A 15,967-nucleotide genomic window follows, 5' to 3' on the forward strand; every position below is an offset into this window, starting at 1 on the left:
GTAGAAGAGAAAAGCAAAGAGGCCAGAGAGAAAATAGACTGTCTCCAATATGGGGCTGTGGGTGGGTAGGTAACTTCTCGGATTCAGGCCCGTCTCCAGAATGTGACCACCACAGATGAGAGGCCCGTTCCCGTGGTTCCTGTTTCCGACGGACTCGGGGCGGGGAAGGGAAAGGGGGAGGAGGGGGGAGGAAGGAAAGGTAGTGAGTACGAACTACACCCTCTACACACTCACGCCTTTATTAAGCCCCATTGAATGGTCTAAGCTTAATAAAACAGAAAATGGAAGAAAAGAATATTGAAAAGGAGCTTCCAAATGGATCTGAATCAAAATCAAAGAGGTATGCTCCTTGTAACTACATTAGAAGTACTAACCAAAGCTGTCGGCGTTCCATTCTAACCTTTTATTCCTCTTAGCACAGTACACTGCACTCCTGCTTACAAAAATGTTGCCCGTCACTTACAATTCTTGTTCACATGATTTGACATCTTTGTATTTTTAATTCGATTTATTGCTATTTGAATACAGGATACTATTTATTTGTCTTGAACTTTTGCCTCTAATCAAGGTTCAATGGTCATGTACAATAGGATGTAATTTTTTTTTTAAATTCTTTAACAGATGCAGCGAAGGCAAATACTTTTTATACCTTGTTTTATGTAAATTCATATTACTTGATTTTAAATACAACAAATGTTAAATTTTAGTCATGACACGGTTGCTTTGGCCAGTTTCTTTGGTTCAAATGACCTTTATTTGTAAGCATTTAGTTCCCTGAGTGAGTAACCATTTCAAATGATCTTTTTTAGTGGCAAGAAAAAAAATCGTCAGAAGAAGGGACCAGTAGAAGTGATAGATGCAGACCAAGCAGCAGAGTTGAATCTAGAAGATGCAGATGCCCAAGGAGCTCGCAGCTTTTCCTTTCAGGTGATTGCATCTCTCTTCAACCATTGTTTGCAGTGTTTGCAGTATGGTACATGTTTACAAAATACTTAAAAATTGATTAACTTCTCTTTAGGATATTCGAAAAGCTATGGAGGTGTTATCCTTTCAACAAAAACCAGCCAAGACAACAGAGGAAGCATTACAGAAACAATACAAATTTTGGAGCACCCAGCCTGTGCCCAAAATGGGTGAGTTGTCAAACTGTCTTAAGCTGTTGTTTAATTTACTATGTCAACCTCAATTAAATCCCATTGCTTGTTTCTATTTCAAATTAAGATGAGAAGATCCAAAAGAATGAACCAATTGAACCTGATAGGCGTCTTGATGAGATTCGCCCAGAACCTTACTCGTTACCAGATGGCTTTGTTTGGGATACCTTGAATCTTGATGAGCCCTTGATTCTTACTGAGCTGTACACACTTTTGAATGAGAACTATGTTGAAGATGATGATTCAATGTTCCGTTTTGACTATCAGCAGGAGTTTTTAAAGTGGTATGTTGAAAGTTGTTACTCAATCTTCTTTTCTCTTAGATAATACTTCGTCAGCAAGAAGCTGTTGTTTATTTGATGATGGGTTGCAGGGCATTGCAACCTCCTGGATGGCTTAGAGAGTGGCATGTCGGAGTGAGAGTAGAGAAGAGTGGTCGTCTTGTTGGCTTCATTAGTGCTATTCCCGCCACTCTTAGTATCTACAAGCAGTATGTAGCATGGTTTCATTGATAGATTGATCTTTGATGCTTTTACTTTCTTGTGACCCATACTTGAACTTTGCCCTTCTCTTTCCTGTTCAGTTCTCAAAAGATGGTGGAGATCAATTTTCTCTGTGTTCACAAAAAGTTGAGGAGTAAGAGGGTTGCTCCTGTGCTTATCCGAGAAATAACAAGAAGAGTGAACCAAAAGGGTATTTTTCAGGCTGTGTATACTGCTGGTGTTGTTCTTCCCAAGCCTGTTGGCACCTGCAGGTAATTGTTCAATGATGGTATAAATTGTTTTGAAATCTGCAGATCTTGCATATTATAGCTCATTCAGTTCTCTTGTGGAATAGATTGAGATTGTTAATGCTGTTTTTAATTTTGTTAGGTACTGGCATAGGTCACTCAATCCCAAAAAATTGATTGAAGTCAAGTTTTCACATCTTAGTAGAAATATGACAATGCAACGGACTTTAAAGCTATTCAAGCTTCCAGAAACCACCAAAACACCTGGGTTTAGAGTGATGCGTCAAAGTGACATTCCAGGAGCACACAAACTGCTCATGGATGTAAGTGCTTCAAAGCAAATGCTACTTTTTCGTAATTTCTTGTATGGTATGTCAACTGATGCTAACATATGTTTCTAATTGCTCAGTATCTGCGCCGATTTGATATGGCACCTGTTTTCACGGAAGAAGATTTTAGACACTGGTTTACACCTCAAGATGGTATAGTCGACAGTTTTGTTGTTGACAATGGCAGAGAACTCACTGGTAAGTGAATTAACGCAGAATTATTTTTGTTGGTCTGCTGAGATTTTTTTCTTTTATAAATTTTTTATATTCTTGCCCCTTTGTGCAGACTTTGTTAGTTTTTATACCCTGCCATCAACTGTCATGCATCACCCAGTGCATAAGACTCTGAAAGCAGCATACTCATTCTATAATGTGTCTAATAAAACTGGCTGGATAGATTTAATGAATGATGCTTTGGTTGCTGCTAGGGATGTAAGTATACAAAAACTACTCAACTAACCACAGTTTATATGGGCCTTTGTTTGTACTTTCTGTATGAACTGATACCATTATTTTGTTTGTGTGTAGATGGGATTTGACGTGTTTAATGCCCTGGATTTGATGGAAAACAAAGAATTTTTAGAACCACTCAAATTTGGCATAGGCGATGGAAATTTGCAGTACTACCTGTATAACTGGCGCTGCCCATCCATGCCACCCAATTTGGTTGGTATCTTCACCGCTTCCTTCTTTTAAGCTGTGTATCAATTAGCCAGAAAAAAAAGTTTGATGTCAATTGTTTTGCAGATTGGACTGGTTCTTCAATAAGCATTTTATAATGAAGACCTGCAGAGGTAATTATTCACAGCACTCATTTTGTCACCCATGTCACCAACCAAGGAGTCATGTAACTCTTGAGCCTAAGCTTTTGATCATACAGTCTTGAAATTGGGTGCAGTAATCAGAAAACCGCCTAAAAGATTGAGTGATTTCTTGATTTACCTTGAGTAGGTAGATAATGTTCTAATTTTCATTAAATTCTGCAGTTTGTGGTCGTGATCATGTTGTTACTTCATGAAATGGCTTTATATAAAGCTAACTAATTAAATGTGTCAAGTATGTGTACAAGTTGCATGGCTTCGTAATTGTAAAATGGCTGTATCTTTGTGTGTTTATACTGGTCCTATAATTGGATGTGAAGACTGTGCTGATTAAAGCATGATTCAATTTCACATTGATTCCAATTGGTTTCCATTAGCCCCTACATTTCAAAGGGAAAGTTTGATATATATTATTTAAGTTGCTCAAAATGTCCCAACTTCATGTCTGAATGAGGATGCTGCAGTGACTTCAGAGCTCATGTAATGTGTTGCTAATTTAAAGAGTGGGTTTAACCGAATTAGTTATTTTAATTTTGCTACCTTTGGTTGCACCCTTCCACAACAAACAAATTATTGATTTCAAACTCGTATGTTCAAAACTCGAAGCTGAGTGAAAACAATGTCTATTTTACCAATTATTAAATTGGAAGAATCTGTACAAAAAGTTCATATACACTGATATACAAGAAACAAATAATTGCTTTACAAACAGTATAACACATCACAAATACTGGAATTGCATAGATACTTACAAATGTACATAACATAAAAAGAATTTAAAATTAATTATGATAAAAGACCTTACATTTAAAGTGTTGGACAAGTCACGCGAGGATCTCTCCCCCGCCCTCGTAAAAACAGAGGAGGATGAACACAAATCAGTCTCAATTGATTCTAAATACAACTAATTTCCTAACCGGATGCTCCCTTGTTGGCTGAAGGGTCCAACTCGGCCATGTTTATCTACCGCCCGGACAGTAAAATGGTACCTGTGTCCTTCAACAAACTGAAACCAAGATTCATTAAATGAGTCCCTGTTTGGATATGCCATGAACCAGTCAATGAACTAGATAATAAGTTACCTGAGTGAGGGTGCAAGCCATTGGTAAAGGCAGTGCCTTTACATCCCCAACTTTCTTCCAAAGCCCTGGATTGGGTGGTGCAGCACCCTCTTGATATGCAAACAATTGATAGCTCTCAATATCTGCATATTGGGAGCCCAAGGCCATGTTCCATGAAAGGACAATTCCTAACCAGAAGAAATACACATTAAATAAAAATACAATAAGACGGCCCCTAACACAATTTATTTCTTGTATTTACCATTGTTTTGATGCTGAATTTTCAAATTCGGACGAGGAGGTATCTGCTTCCATGCCGGATTTTGAGCTTGTAAAGGTGGTCCAACAGGGAGAGGAGCAGGATGAACCTAAACACACAAAGTTCGATATAAAAAAAAAAGTAGTTATTTATTAATAGAAAAAATTATTATGTTTTTTTCCTTTATAAGGAATTGGTCTAAAATTAAAGCAGGTGCACATACTAAAGAGTTTGGTCGCGCTGGTGCTATTGTGTTAGTTCTCTTCCCTGCGCCAGCATTGGTGAAAATTTGCTGCACAGCCGCTGACGCTGGAATTTGAACAACACTGCTAGACACAGCTGCTCCTGAAAAAAGCAGGAAAACAAATGAATACATGCATGTTAATTTAGAAACTCTCCTTGCCAGAGACTTAACAATCAACTTTTGCTTACCATTACTTTGAATTGGAATGATTACATTCCCTTGGCTAGACTTCATAACAAATTTGAAGTTACCTCTAATTCCATTTCCCTGAAAATTCATGTTTTCCATCATAAATAAAGGTTAAGACATGGCAACAGCTTGGTAACAGCAAGAAAATTGATGGAAGCAATGGCTTACTGGTGGTGGTGAAGCAATTATCATTTTCTGAGGCATATTTCCTTGAGCTGGTACCAGGAAATTGGAATAGCCAGTGGGAATTGTGGCCTGGAAGAAGAAAATCAAAATTAAATATAGATTGGTACAGAGAAAATCATGTGTGCTTGGTACCATTGTTGATTACTTACCTGAGTAGGTGAAATGAGACGAACAGTCATTCCACTATTTCCTGCAAGAGACTGAGCAGCTGCGTTAGCTGCCTGCTTCTGCTGATGCTGATGTTGTTGAGGAGATATCTGCAGTCCAGCTAAAAATAAAATTGAGAATTAGAAAAAGAAAAAACAAGACCAAAAAGTGATTGAAATCATGACAAAACCATGTTACTACCATGAATGAATTTACCCCTAAAACATTACCCCCACCTCGTCATTACCTGATCTTTTACTATGGTCTTCATTTTCAATATCTATTACTTCAACATCAGTGCTCCCTGCTGCCTTCTGCTGAGTTGTACTTTGAGGGGAACTGTGTCTAACAGGAGATATTTGCTGTGTTGGTATCACTGGTGGTGGCGGTGTAGCGGCAATTGAAGTGGGAATACTGAATCTGGGCCGTATAGTCTATTAAAAAAATCAAAATCCTGCATAATTTGACAACAAAGTCAATTGAACAGATTCCTTCAGGACTACAGTACATACCGAAATTTGTTGCAAGGGTGGCACTTGCACTCGAGGGGGTGTCATGACAGCTCTTCCAGGCATAAGCAGCACGGTAGAATTGCTGCTTCCAGTAGGAACTAAAGCTGGAGGAACCGTAGACGAGACGATATTGGTAGCTGGCCGAGGACTTCCTTTATTAGGTGTCACCTGTTTTGCCTTAATAAATAGGAAAATAGAGTCATGATAATATAACCTTACAAACATGGTCCTTAAATAAAATTGATGTGGTATCACAAGTATATACCAGAAATTTTCTAAGCTTTCTGTTCCATAAATTTACAATACACACAAAAATAGTAGACAGACCTGCTGGACTTGAGAAGGGGTGTCAGGTAATGATGAGTCCGGTTTTGAAGGAGTAACACTTTGTTTAGGAGGCCAATTTTGATTAATTGCCTGACCTGCCTGTTGGCAGCCTCTTGTCCGTATAGAAGAGAAACATGAAGGTGAACACTGAAACAGTAAAAAAACATAGTCAGCAGTCAAATACTGTATCCAGGTTCTTTCAAATGAAATTGAACATATACTTACAAGTTTGACAGCAGGGCATACTTGAAGCCCAACAGATCTAGTGACTCTAATTGGTGGTGTAGGCTTGTGCAGTCTCTGATTATCCATGTATTTCCTCATTACAATGCTCAGTTCAGTCATCTATGAGAAAAACATTAGTTCATGATTTGTTTGAAAATATAAAACAAGATACTATTGAAAAAGGAACCAAACCTGTTTCTTAAGTTTATTGAATTTTTCATTCTCTTTTTCTTGTCGGATTTCCAAAGCTTGACATCGGATTCTGAGTTCTCCAACTAAACTACGTTCGGTAATGGCTTCACACATCTTCTGAAGAATAAGTTCTTCCAAGTCCTATGATAACAGATTACAAACATGAAAAATAAAGAAAGTCATTGTGACAATAAAGTTATAATTTCTGATGACTCACACTCCGACTCATTTTTGAAAATTGTCTTTTATGCATTTTTCTCAGGAAAGGCAAATCTGTTGGACCAGCTAGATCTAGGCTTTTATCTGATTCTTCAAGAGGTTCAAATGTTGAATCCTCCAGATTTTCTTTTGTTTGAGTTGGACAATTTTCATTCGACATCTCAGTTTGACTTTGCTCCTTTTCCGTTTCATCTTCTGGCTGCTTAGCTAGATCTTTACGACTGAAACATTGCTTTTTAGAATCTATATCTGGAGCGTGTTCTGCAGGTCTCTTGTGGCTAGTCTCATTAAAACTTTTTCTATTTTCACTTTTTTCTTCAGATTCTAAGAGCCCATTAGACTTTTTATTCCTAAATGTATCACATGAATCGTCCTCTGAATGGCTCAAAAACCTTTTTCGGAAACCTGTAAACCAAAGGGAAGACAAGAAAGTATTATTACTATAAATTTTTTACAAACCAGCCAGACAAATAGTTTTTCCAGCTCAAATAAGAGCATACAGAAAAACAATAATCAATGGCACTTAGACAAAATGTAACAGTGGATTTATTTTCAAGAAAGCTACTTGCAAGTGCAAGATTGTTACTGAGACTAGACATCAAGAGGAAAAGTTATGGCTTTGAAAAGATTTTGAAAGGAAATTTAAGATTTTCAGTTGTACCATATAGCACAAAAATTTAAAAATTGATCAGTGAACTTATAGGTATGATAAATTTGGAATAACTGTACTGCCATTCTTTCACTAGTATTGTGTGCTTGGAAAAATGTAACATGTATCTTATCAGAGGCACTCAAATCTGGTTTTAGAATTAGTGTGGTTATGAATTTAGGATATATACAAAAATGGGAGTGCAAGAAAACTATTCAACCACTTTAGAGGAAACCAGAAAAAGGAAATCATGCATGGGTACAAAAATATAAACTTCCATAACAGATTCATGCATTTGGGTCATAAGTCCAGAACTCTAACAAGAAAAAGAAACCATATTAAGCATGCACCCTCAATATAAATTGAAGAAAGTAAAATATGGTAAAGCAAAATTATACCTTTTGTTGCATTGTTTTCATTGGCACTGTTTGAGCGATCCTGACTGACTATATCACCAGTACATGATGTATCGAGAACAGTAGAATCACAAAAATTTGATGATTCGCTGAGGTTCATATCATTTAGGTTTGAACTAGAAACGTTTTCCACAGCAGGTGTTTTGGCTCTGTCTGTGTCCATCTTCTCACTACTTTCGACTTCATCAGTCATCATTGTGTCATTGTCACACATTGTATCAGAATCATTTTCATTCAAAAGTCCATCCCCGTTAACACTCACATCATCACTTTCTACATGAATGTCTGACACAGGACAATCAGATTCATCAGAGAATGGCGAATTTGGCTCAGAGAGACTTGCTGAGTAAGCATCCAAATTCTTCGACTGGATTTCTTCTTCCTCATTACTGACATTTTGATCACTTTCGTGTGATCTACTTTCCTCATCCGGAAAATTTAGACTTTGAGGTGTCTCCTGCTGCTGACTTGAAATGTTGTTTTCAACAATTTTGTTGGGTTCCTCCTGAGCTTCCCCCACATCTTCTTTATTAGCTCCACTCTCAGCCTGTTCTCTTGACACGGCATCCAGTCTTCTAACTTCACTGCTATCTTGACTGCTCGTCCCATCTTCTTTATTAGCTTCACTCTCAGCCTGTTCTCTTGACACGGCATCCAGTCCTCTAACTTCACTGCTATCTTGACTGCTCGTCGCATCTTCTTTATTAGCTTCACTCTCAGCCTGTTCTCTTGACATGGCATCCAGTCCTCTTACTTCACTGCTATCTTGACTACTCGCAGCAACAGGAGCTTCACTCTTGTTTGAGGTATCTCCACATGGTGGTAATGAATCATCACTTTTGACAGACATTACAGAAGAGATGGTAGCCACAGGTTGGAACTCACTTTTCAATGTTTGTGTTCTGCTCCCATCTAGATTCCCTTCAGTTTTAACAGGACAATCTTCACTTTTTAAAGGCTCACATTTAGGGGCTATTGGTTCACTTTTAACATGACTTTCTTCACTTTTTAAAGCCAATGGCTCAATTTTAATTTCTTTTTTGATGGGCAAATCATCACAATCCAGGAACATTTCTTCACTTTTAAGCAATACTTCCTCTTTGATAGACAAATATTCCCCTTTATCTTCATCTTCCTTCTCAGTTTTTATCACAGAAATTACTAAAGAGCAAGGTTGGGTTGTAGTACTTGATAGATCTTTCTCCTGTAAAATATCAATGGATATATTAGATTTAATAAGCCTTGTGTCAGTCACTTCAGTCTTTTCTTGGATGAGACAACTCACATCTGAATCTCTTTCAGAGGGTATTGTAGTGCACATGCCATGTACACTATCATTTTTCTGATTGGCTTCAATCTTATCCTTGTTTTCCATTTCAGCAGCAATCTCTGCTTGAAGTTCTGCTTCAAGCTCTGCTTCCAAGGTATCTTCAAGAGACAGTAGTTTTTTTGTACAGTTTTCTGGCTGGCTAGAAGATGGCATTGAGTCATCACTTCCCTTAAGCACATCAGTAGTTTGGCTTTCAACATCTGTAGAGTGACTTCCTTCTTCATTCGCCACATCATGGCCTGTACAATTAGGTGTGTTTACTTTCTTGACCTCACTATTATCTTGCACCTTTGGTTCCCCCTGAGAGTCTTTGCAAGGTGTTTCTAAACTTTCCTCTCCTGTACACTTAAATAGATGAACATCAACTTCATTATCTTTGTTTGGCTTCAAGTCAAGAGAGACATTCTTGACCAAAAGATCTCTAGCAAGTGAGGTACTCTCAATTGATTTGGAACCTGAAATTAAGACTAAATATAGGATCCTTTTCAATGAACAAAGCAGAAAATGATTCAGAAGTAAGGTGATAAGCAGCATGTGTACAAGTTAGATTTGTTATCTTAATTTTTTGCTCAAACTTTCATCAACCTTTTAGAGGAACAAATCTTAAAATAGAAAGGAACAACTGTATTCATTTGTTCAGGTACACGAGTACTAATGCCCAATCACTTTAACAGGCAGCTGAGGAAGTGTCCAAAATGTAAACGAACAGGACGTTCACAAGCCTTATTACTTTGAAGAAAGTATGCATTCTCAGCACACACAGCAACTCACAAGCCAGGTATGATGAGGGTATGTTTTGCAAGACTGCATACTTACAAAAAAAACATAACTTTGTGAAACATCTTGTAAAGCTTGATTAGAATAAGAATGTCAGGATGAGAGTAGTCTCCACTAAAGTGTCACTAAGCCCCATAAACATTAAAAGCCCACCAACATGCTTCAAAAAGGCACACGCAAATATTTCCACTCCCCACACCTTGTGATTGAGCCATCAAACTGATAAGTTTTTGGAAGGAAGTATTCCATAAACCACAAAGAATGCATGCTTCATTGCTGTATTATGTACACACAAAATTTTAAATGAAATATCAAACACGTTTTTAATTTCTGAATGAATCCCCAAAACCTGGCAATCCAAAGATAATTCAATGCAAGATGGAACTATTTCTGTCTTTTGTTGCTATTGTTGAATAGTTTGTTTGATGATCAGAAAGGAAATGCAAACTTGAAACAGAAATTGCTTTGTGGATTTGATTAACGTTAAAAGGCAGAAAGCCTCTTTATTAAAACAATTTAGTGCCATGTGGAAGGAAAAAAATTTGTGATTTTCAATTTGATAACATACACCACCTCAACTGCTTGTTTGGGCTTATTCTAAAATAAATGACCACCCCACACAAGTTTTAAATGATGGAATATGGAAGCTATTGACCCCATAGACAAAAAATAAAGGGTGAAAAAAATAATAATAAAAGGAGCAAACAAAGTATTTACCTGCTAAAATGGTTCCATCTTCATCTTTGGTGACATCGGCCACTGATTGGAATGGAGTTGAGCTACTGACAGCTTCTGCCAATTGATTACTATCATCATCTGACAATCTCAACTGAAATTCTTCCGATAAATGAGAAGAATTGTGTGTTGACTCAGTGCAACTTTCGTCACTAAAAATTTTATTACTATTTTCTCTATTGTCACCATCATTGGAAGAATGATTGTTCCCATTCAACTCAACGCTGCCAGAGTCACCCTTGATCTGGGAAAAGCTACCATGTGACAAAGAGGTATTGAAGTCACTATAAGATTCTACCTCAAAGCCAATGGCATTCTCATCCAAAGTTGCTTCAGGGCTATTATCAAGAGAGGTATTTCCATTGGAAACATTTTCAGCTGGGTGCTTGATACCATTCTGGGTAGGCAAATGTGGTTTGAGACTATTGTCAGATGTAAGGTGAGAAGGGGATTTAATCTTCATAGCATCAGCTGGAATACTTCCATTGTCCATATCCATCTCTTCAGAGAGTTTCATGTTAAACTTTGAAGTCCAGTGATTGAAAGCAGGTCATCTGTAACAGATCAAGAGGGGAAAAATCATAAAAGCAGTTTCATAACAATAATTTTCAATAAAAATAAGAGATTCTTGTGTATACTAAGACTGGGCAAACATTCTCATATCCAAAAAATATAATATAAGATGAATTTTGTAAATTGTTTTGAAATAGACTACTCTTAATAGTTTCAGGAATCCCACAAACAATGGAATGCAATTACAAGCCCCTGTCATAAAATGCAAAGTGAAAAAGAGGAAAGTTGCTGTTTTGATAATAAATACTTGCTACATTTTGAGGTTATGTGATATACGAAAGTCCAGGATTCATTGTTTTGCATATTTCATGACATCCAGTTATTCTAATATGGCGTTGGAAATATAAAGAATATATCTCTCCCGATATGACGAAGATCATCTGCTATCACTTCTAGTTGTAAATCTTTCATTTCTATAGAGATGAAGAAGAAAAGGAAATGCTGCCCTCATAAAGTCAACCACCCTGATGTAAATAAATTAAATGAACAAATGATTAAGATTAAAGAGAGAAATTGACTTGAATGGACTTATCCTCGCACTGTTGAAGTTACGGTACACACCTTTAAATTGTACGATTATTCACAAATGAAAACACACCATCCAAGAAGAAGTAAGGAATCACATATCCAACATCTCAACAAGTTTAAAAAGACAAGCAAAACCCAGGGTGCCGAAGTCGCCCGCCACTTCTCGGGAGACTGTACACCAAAGTGCGCAAGTGACCACTTTTGAGAGTATCCTTATGTCGTGACTCTGGCGTGAGGATTCTCCTGGACAGAATTGGGATGATTGGATACAGAACAGAGGATGAAGCAAGCAGCTGGGAGGGGAAAGGGCGGATCCGGCAGCGCGCATGCGCGGAGCACTCTGGGAGCGCTTCGGAGTTCTTCGGCGGCAGTCGGGTACGCTCGGAACTGGCTGAGCTAGCAACGGCACGGTGAAAAGGAGAGGGAGGGGATGGGGATAGGGGTAGGCGGGAGAAAATTTTTCAGGTTCAACTTTCACCAAAGTCTGAAATGCAGGTTTTACATTTCTCTTAATTCACGAGACAGCATTAGTTGTTCGTTCCCCAAGTCGTTCCCCCTTCAAATGCTATACAGTAGATTTCGGCCCGAGCAGAAGTGGCCCGTTTCAAAAGCTTTTATGTCCTGCGTGTAAATTGCAAGCCAGCCCCCTTTTTGTGCTTCCGGGTACTAAAAAATAAAGCACGAGAGTTGGGAAACCCCACCGGCCAGTTGGCAGTCCGACACGTCCGACAGGCATCCCACCTGAAAGACAGCCCAGCATTTCATCTACGTAGGCAGTCCGCTTCGCACTCCCCCATTACGTAACTAGCAACCATCGTAAGACCATAAAACCATTTCGCGGGCAGAAGCAGTCGCGGCGCGCATAGTACTCAAACCGCTACCCACATTCCGGGGCCAAAAGAGGGGGCCAAAAAGGGGGTGGGGGTAGACAACAATGTGGTGTCACGCGTTGTGTCACGCGGGCTGCATACCTCAGCCCGCGACTATGACCCGCAAGTCGACGAGCCAGTAGGTTGAAATCGGCCAGCACGTGGACTAAAGAAAAGTCGTAGCGGATATGTATAAGTAGGGGTGATGACGCACAGAAAACCATTTTCAAAGCGGACTGATGGTCGGAGGCAACGTGTCAAAAGTGTAAATGGCCTTCACGCGGTGGCGCGAGGACATCGTGCGGCTCGACTCGTCGGAACTACATCTGGAGGTAACCAGGGGGTGACCGGTAACCGTAAGCACGGTAACTTGACGTTGAAAAGCCTACAACGACGCGCAACCTCCCGAAGCACCGTGAGTCGCTCAACCCACTTCACTGTTCTGAACTTGAATGAGCATTCGGTCAAACAGCGACTTTTCCGACTTTGAACCCAAAGTGGCATGAGAAATCGCGGTAGTAAATTAACGAGATCGCCAGGTCAACAAAATCATCCCCCCCCCCCTGACCATGTCCCCCCCCCCAATTCCCCTGAGACCTGACTAAAACCCGCAGGTGTATTTGAGATATGGCGTAGTCTGGCCAGAAATGCGCGCGCGCACACACACACCTCTCCCCCAAATCGGCCACGTAAATACGTGGGACGTGCCCCTGAATGCAGGCAAAACAAGACTGGGACGGCGAAGTCGCTGACCCTAGCCCCTAGCGTGTGCAGAAATTTTGAAAGGGGGGAGGGGTGTCAAGCCATGCCTTTTGCCGACTTTCAGGCGGAATGTATAGCAATTTGCCTTACTTCCTCCCAGGCGGCTGTAAAGTGCCCGAAAAAAAGGGAGGGGGGTCATGCCCCCCCCCCTCTTCTCTTTGCGCACACCACTGCGGTCAGCCTGCAGAAGAGAGACTCGTCGCGTCTCTCTAGCGCTCTCTAGGCAGGTCAGGCCCCTGGGCTCCGATCAATATTGGGTTGAGGGGTGAGAAACGTAGCTTTACGCACGTAAACAACAATCAAACTTGATAATAAAGTAACGGAAGAAGCGGAGTAGAAAGAAAATTTAACGATATGCCAACCATTTATCCCAGAAAACGAGTACATCGGATCAATGAAAAATTATTGATTTGAGGCATCGGCATAATATTAGTGTCAATTATTGACATAGATTCATAAGAACTTTTACTAACTGGACAATTTTTCTTTATTTCAATAATAAAACGGGTTGTTGGCGTTCCCGTCACCACCATGGAAAACGGGAGAGGAGATAGGGCATGGATCGCACCGCACGGCCAACCAGGGGTAGTAAATGTGTGTGGGTGTTTTTTTTTTGTTTTTTTTTTTTTTTTGGGGGGGGGGGGGTCAATGTCCGTAGGCAAAACTCTAGGTACCAGACCGAAAACGCGTGTCCGAATATCGATAATGCCCCCCCCCCCCCCCCATTCTAACCCCTGCCTATGTGCCCGATCAAGGGTGGGGGCAGCATGAGTGTAGAGAGCCTATGGTAAAGCAATCGAGCCCAGCCTAATAAAAGATTCGCCAGCTGTCAGCATGAGGATAGTTAAGCAAGCCGAGAAAACTAAACAAATACCAAACATCAAAATGCATGGTTGGGCGAGGGGGTAAGCCCCCCCCCCTCCCCGACAATTTCCAGTAGGCTCAGCATCAAACGAGGCGCCGATCCGCTGAAACAATAAACTACTCCAATTGACCTTTTCTTTCCATTCGCTCCAATAAAATAATGTGACCTACAATTTTTTGGTTTCGTTATGCAAGGTTCTTGTTAATTAGACCCACAACAAATAGCAACAATGCGACACGATTTCTGAAGCAACATTGTTGCCGTGACCCCCCAGACATCACCTCTCGGTCTCGGTCCTTCAACAATGTGTTCGGCCGTCCCATAACCTCAAAGCTGAATTTCAGATAGCCCTACACGGAGTGGTTACACGAAACGGCAGCGACGACGGCAGTCGAATCTAGGGTATAACCTCACTGGCAACGTCTAACGCTGAGCAAAAGTAAGTGCGGCGCTACTTTACCAGTCTTTCACATCTATCTGCAGCAAGCGTGCGACTAAATGTTACTTTAGTAACGACAGCTCACTTCGAAAGGAACGGGTTGGCCACAGCAGTCAAACAGATTCTTATCAACTTACGTTTCAGTTTCAGTGCCTTCCAGCGTAACTACACTACGGACTGCGGACGGAAAGGCAGTTTGTGTCGATCCAACACTGGCGGACCCACCGACCGACGACCTGCAGTAGGATAGTTTGGCTCGGCTCGTCACGGCTTGGCAGCGCGGCGGCTCGGGCTTTGCTCGGGCTCCAACGACCCTTCCACCGAGCGCCCGAGCCCGGGCCGAGGGGCGGTCCGTAAACTACGTCACACCGCAAGAATGGCAACATGGCAACCTCGTGCCTTTCCACCCTTTCCACCAAGAGCAAGCGATGCTGCCCCCTTACTCTCTTTGCTCGCTTAGGGGCCGTCCATTAATTACGTTCTGCAATTTCTGGCACTTTTGACCCCCCCACCCCCACCCGGTTCCCCCATGTAACGCAGTGCTGCGCAAACCAGACACCCCCTCCCTTGAGTGCGTAACGTAATTAATGGACGCCCCCTTAGCACACTCGGAAAACACAACTTTCTAAAGAACTAATTACCACTGTCCCAGCTGGGAATGGGGAGTCACGATCGCTTCTGCATGACGTTACTTGTGAAGATGTGTCTGAGAATGTTGAAAGTGATGGAAAAAGGATGCTACCGCCAAATTACAGTTTCAAGTTTTGCCGAGGGCACGTTGCGTTATGCAGCACCGCCGTGTTAGGAGGAGGGGGCCCCCGACCCCTAGGGGCCCCACCCTCATGTAAGTGGGTATCTACTACAATAACTCAAAATGAATGACTTGGATATGTCCAAAAAAAGGCCGCATTGCGGGCATGAATCAATAGCCTGTTTAGAAGGGTTGTTATACGTGTTGCCTACCTTCACGGCGGTCACATGCTCTTGATGAGTGTTAGTAAACTCCGTGGGGAAAGGAGGGAAAGAATGGATCGCACCGACGTCAGTGGAATGCCAAACGGACTCAAAACTGATCCACGAAGGTCGTCACTTCCACCAATTCCTCACAGCCATTAGAAGCAGCAGGGTAACGCCTGTGTGGTAGGCCACCATCATTACATGCAGCGCAGCAGGGTAACGCCTGTGTGGTAGGCCACCATCATTACATGGAACAACGAAATGTTACGTTGCGCACGCTCCTTTCATTCACAAATTTACTTCATTGCGCCAGTTCCCTTGCGGAAGTGGCAAGTGGAAAGACACAAGACAGCAAAATCGGAATTGGACTCTACATAAGCCGTGTCAGCTTAGCGCGCGCTGCTGCCACCGCCACAGCCGGTGCCCCTGCCCCCATGGGTGTCCTCTTTCAAGTTGCAAGCATGCGCTGCCC

The 15,967-nt window shown here is 41.1% G+C and overlaps 2 protein-coding genes across 5 annotated transcripts; one reads left to right on the forward strand and one right to left on the reverse strand.

The window, feature by feature from the left end:
• Positions 1-168: 168 nt before the first annotated feature.
• Positions 169-3,391, forward strand: LOC117642022 (glycylpeptide N-tetradecanoyltransferase 1). The gene is made up of 11 exons (XM_034379791.1): positions 169-340; positions 810-927; positions 1,019-1,133; positions 1,222-1,438; positions 1,528-1,644; positions 1,738-1,908; positions 2,027-2,207; positions 2,294-2,411; positions 2,500-2,645; positions 2,742-2,879; positions 2,961-3,391. Exons 1-11 carry the CDS (start codon positions 282-284, stop codon positions 2,979-2,981), a joined length of 1,401 nt encoding a protein of 466 aa, XP_034235682.1. The 5' UTR covers positions 169-281; the 3' UTR covers positions 2,982-3,391.
• Positions 3,392-3,542: 151 nt separating this feature from the next.
• On the reverse strand, positions 3,543-14,832 carry LOC117641950. 4 transcript variants are annotated; one of them, XM_034379687.1, is made up of 17 exons: positions 14,676-14,832; positions 10,485-11,056; positions 8,946-9,445; positions 7,643-8,864; positions 6,594-7,000; positions 6,377-6,517; positions 6,185-6,304; positions 5,960-6,106; positions 5,633-5,809; positions 5,368-5,554; positions 5,123-5,241; positions 4,956-5,042; positions 4,787-4,865; positions 4,578-4,699; positions 4,358-4,463; positions 4,117-4,283; positions 3,543-4,040 (listed from the first exon to the last, which is right to left on the reverse strand). In XM_034379687.1, the coding sequence occupies exons 2-17, from the start codon at positions 11,017-11,019 to the stop codon at positions 3,939-3,941; spliced, it is 4,218 nt and encodes a 1,405-aa protein (XP_034235578.1). In that variant the 5' UTR covers positions 11,020-11,056; positions 14,676-14,832; the 3' UTR covers positions 3,543-3,938. The 4 variants fall into 4 exon arrangements, with proteins under 4 accessions (XP_034235578.1, XP_034235559.1, XP_034235569.1 ...); XM_034379668.1 differs by having other exon boundaries at positions 7,643-9,445; XM_034379678.1 differs by lacking the exon at positions 14,676-14,832 and adding an exon at positions 14,560-14,658 and having other exon boundaries at positions 7,643-9,445.
• Positions 14,833-15,967: the final 1,135 nt, after the last annotated feature.

This window comes from Thrips palmi, unplaced genomic scaffold (assembly GCF_012932325.1).
Source record: "Thrips palmi isolate BJ-2018 unplaced genomic scaffold, TpBJ-2018v1 HiC_scaffold_1, whole genome shotgun sequence".
NCBI classification, from domain to species: domain Eukaryota; kingdom Metazoa; phylum Arthropoda; class Insecta; order Thysanoptera; family Thripidae; genus Thrips; species Thrips palmi.

What these genes read in the sequence shown, in the direction of transcription:
- LOC117642022 (XM_034379791.1), top strand. Translation starts at nt 282, where the DNA reads ATGGAAGAAAAGAATATTGAAAAGGAGCTTCCAAATGGATCTGAATCA. An exon ending in TCTGAATCAAAATCAAAGAG is followed by an intron (nt 341 to 809) that starts GTATGCTCCTTG and finishes GATCTTTTTTAG; the next exon opens with TGGCAAGAAAAAAAATCGTC. An exon ending in CACACAAACTGCTCATGGAT is followed by an intron (nt 2,208 to 2,293) that starts GTAAGTGCTTCA and finishes CTAATTGCTCAG; the next exon opens with TATCTGCGCCGATTTGATAT.
- LOC117641950 (XM_034379668.1), bottom strand. Translation starts at nt 11,019, where the DNA reads ATGAAACTCTCTGAAGAGATGGATATGGACAATGGAAGTATTCCAGCT. An exon ending in TTTCAAAAATGAGTCGGAGT is followed by an intron (nt 6,518 to 6,593) that starts GTGAGTCATCAG and finishes CTGTTATCATAG; the next exon opens with GACTTGGAAGAACTTATTCT. An exon ending in TGGCTTGCACCCTCACTCAG is followed by an intron (nt 4,041 to 4,116) that starts GTAACTTATTAT and finishes TCTTGGTTTCAG; the next exon opens with TTTGTTGAAGGACACAGGTA.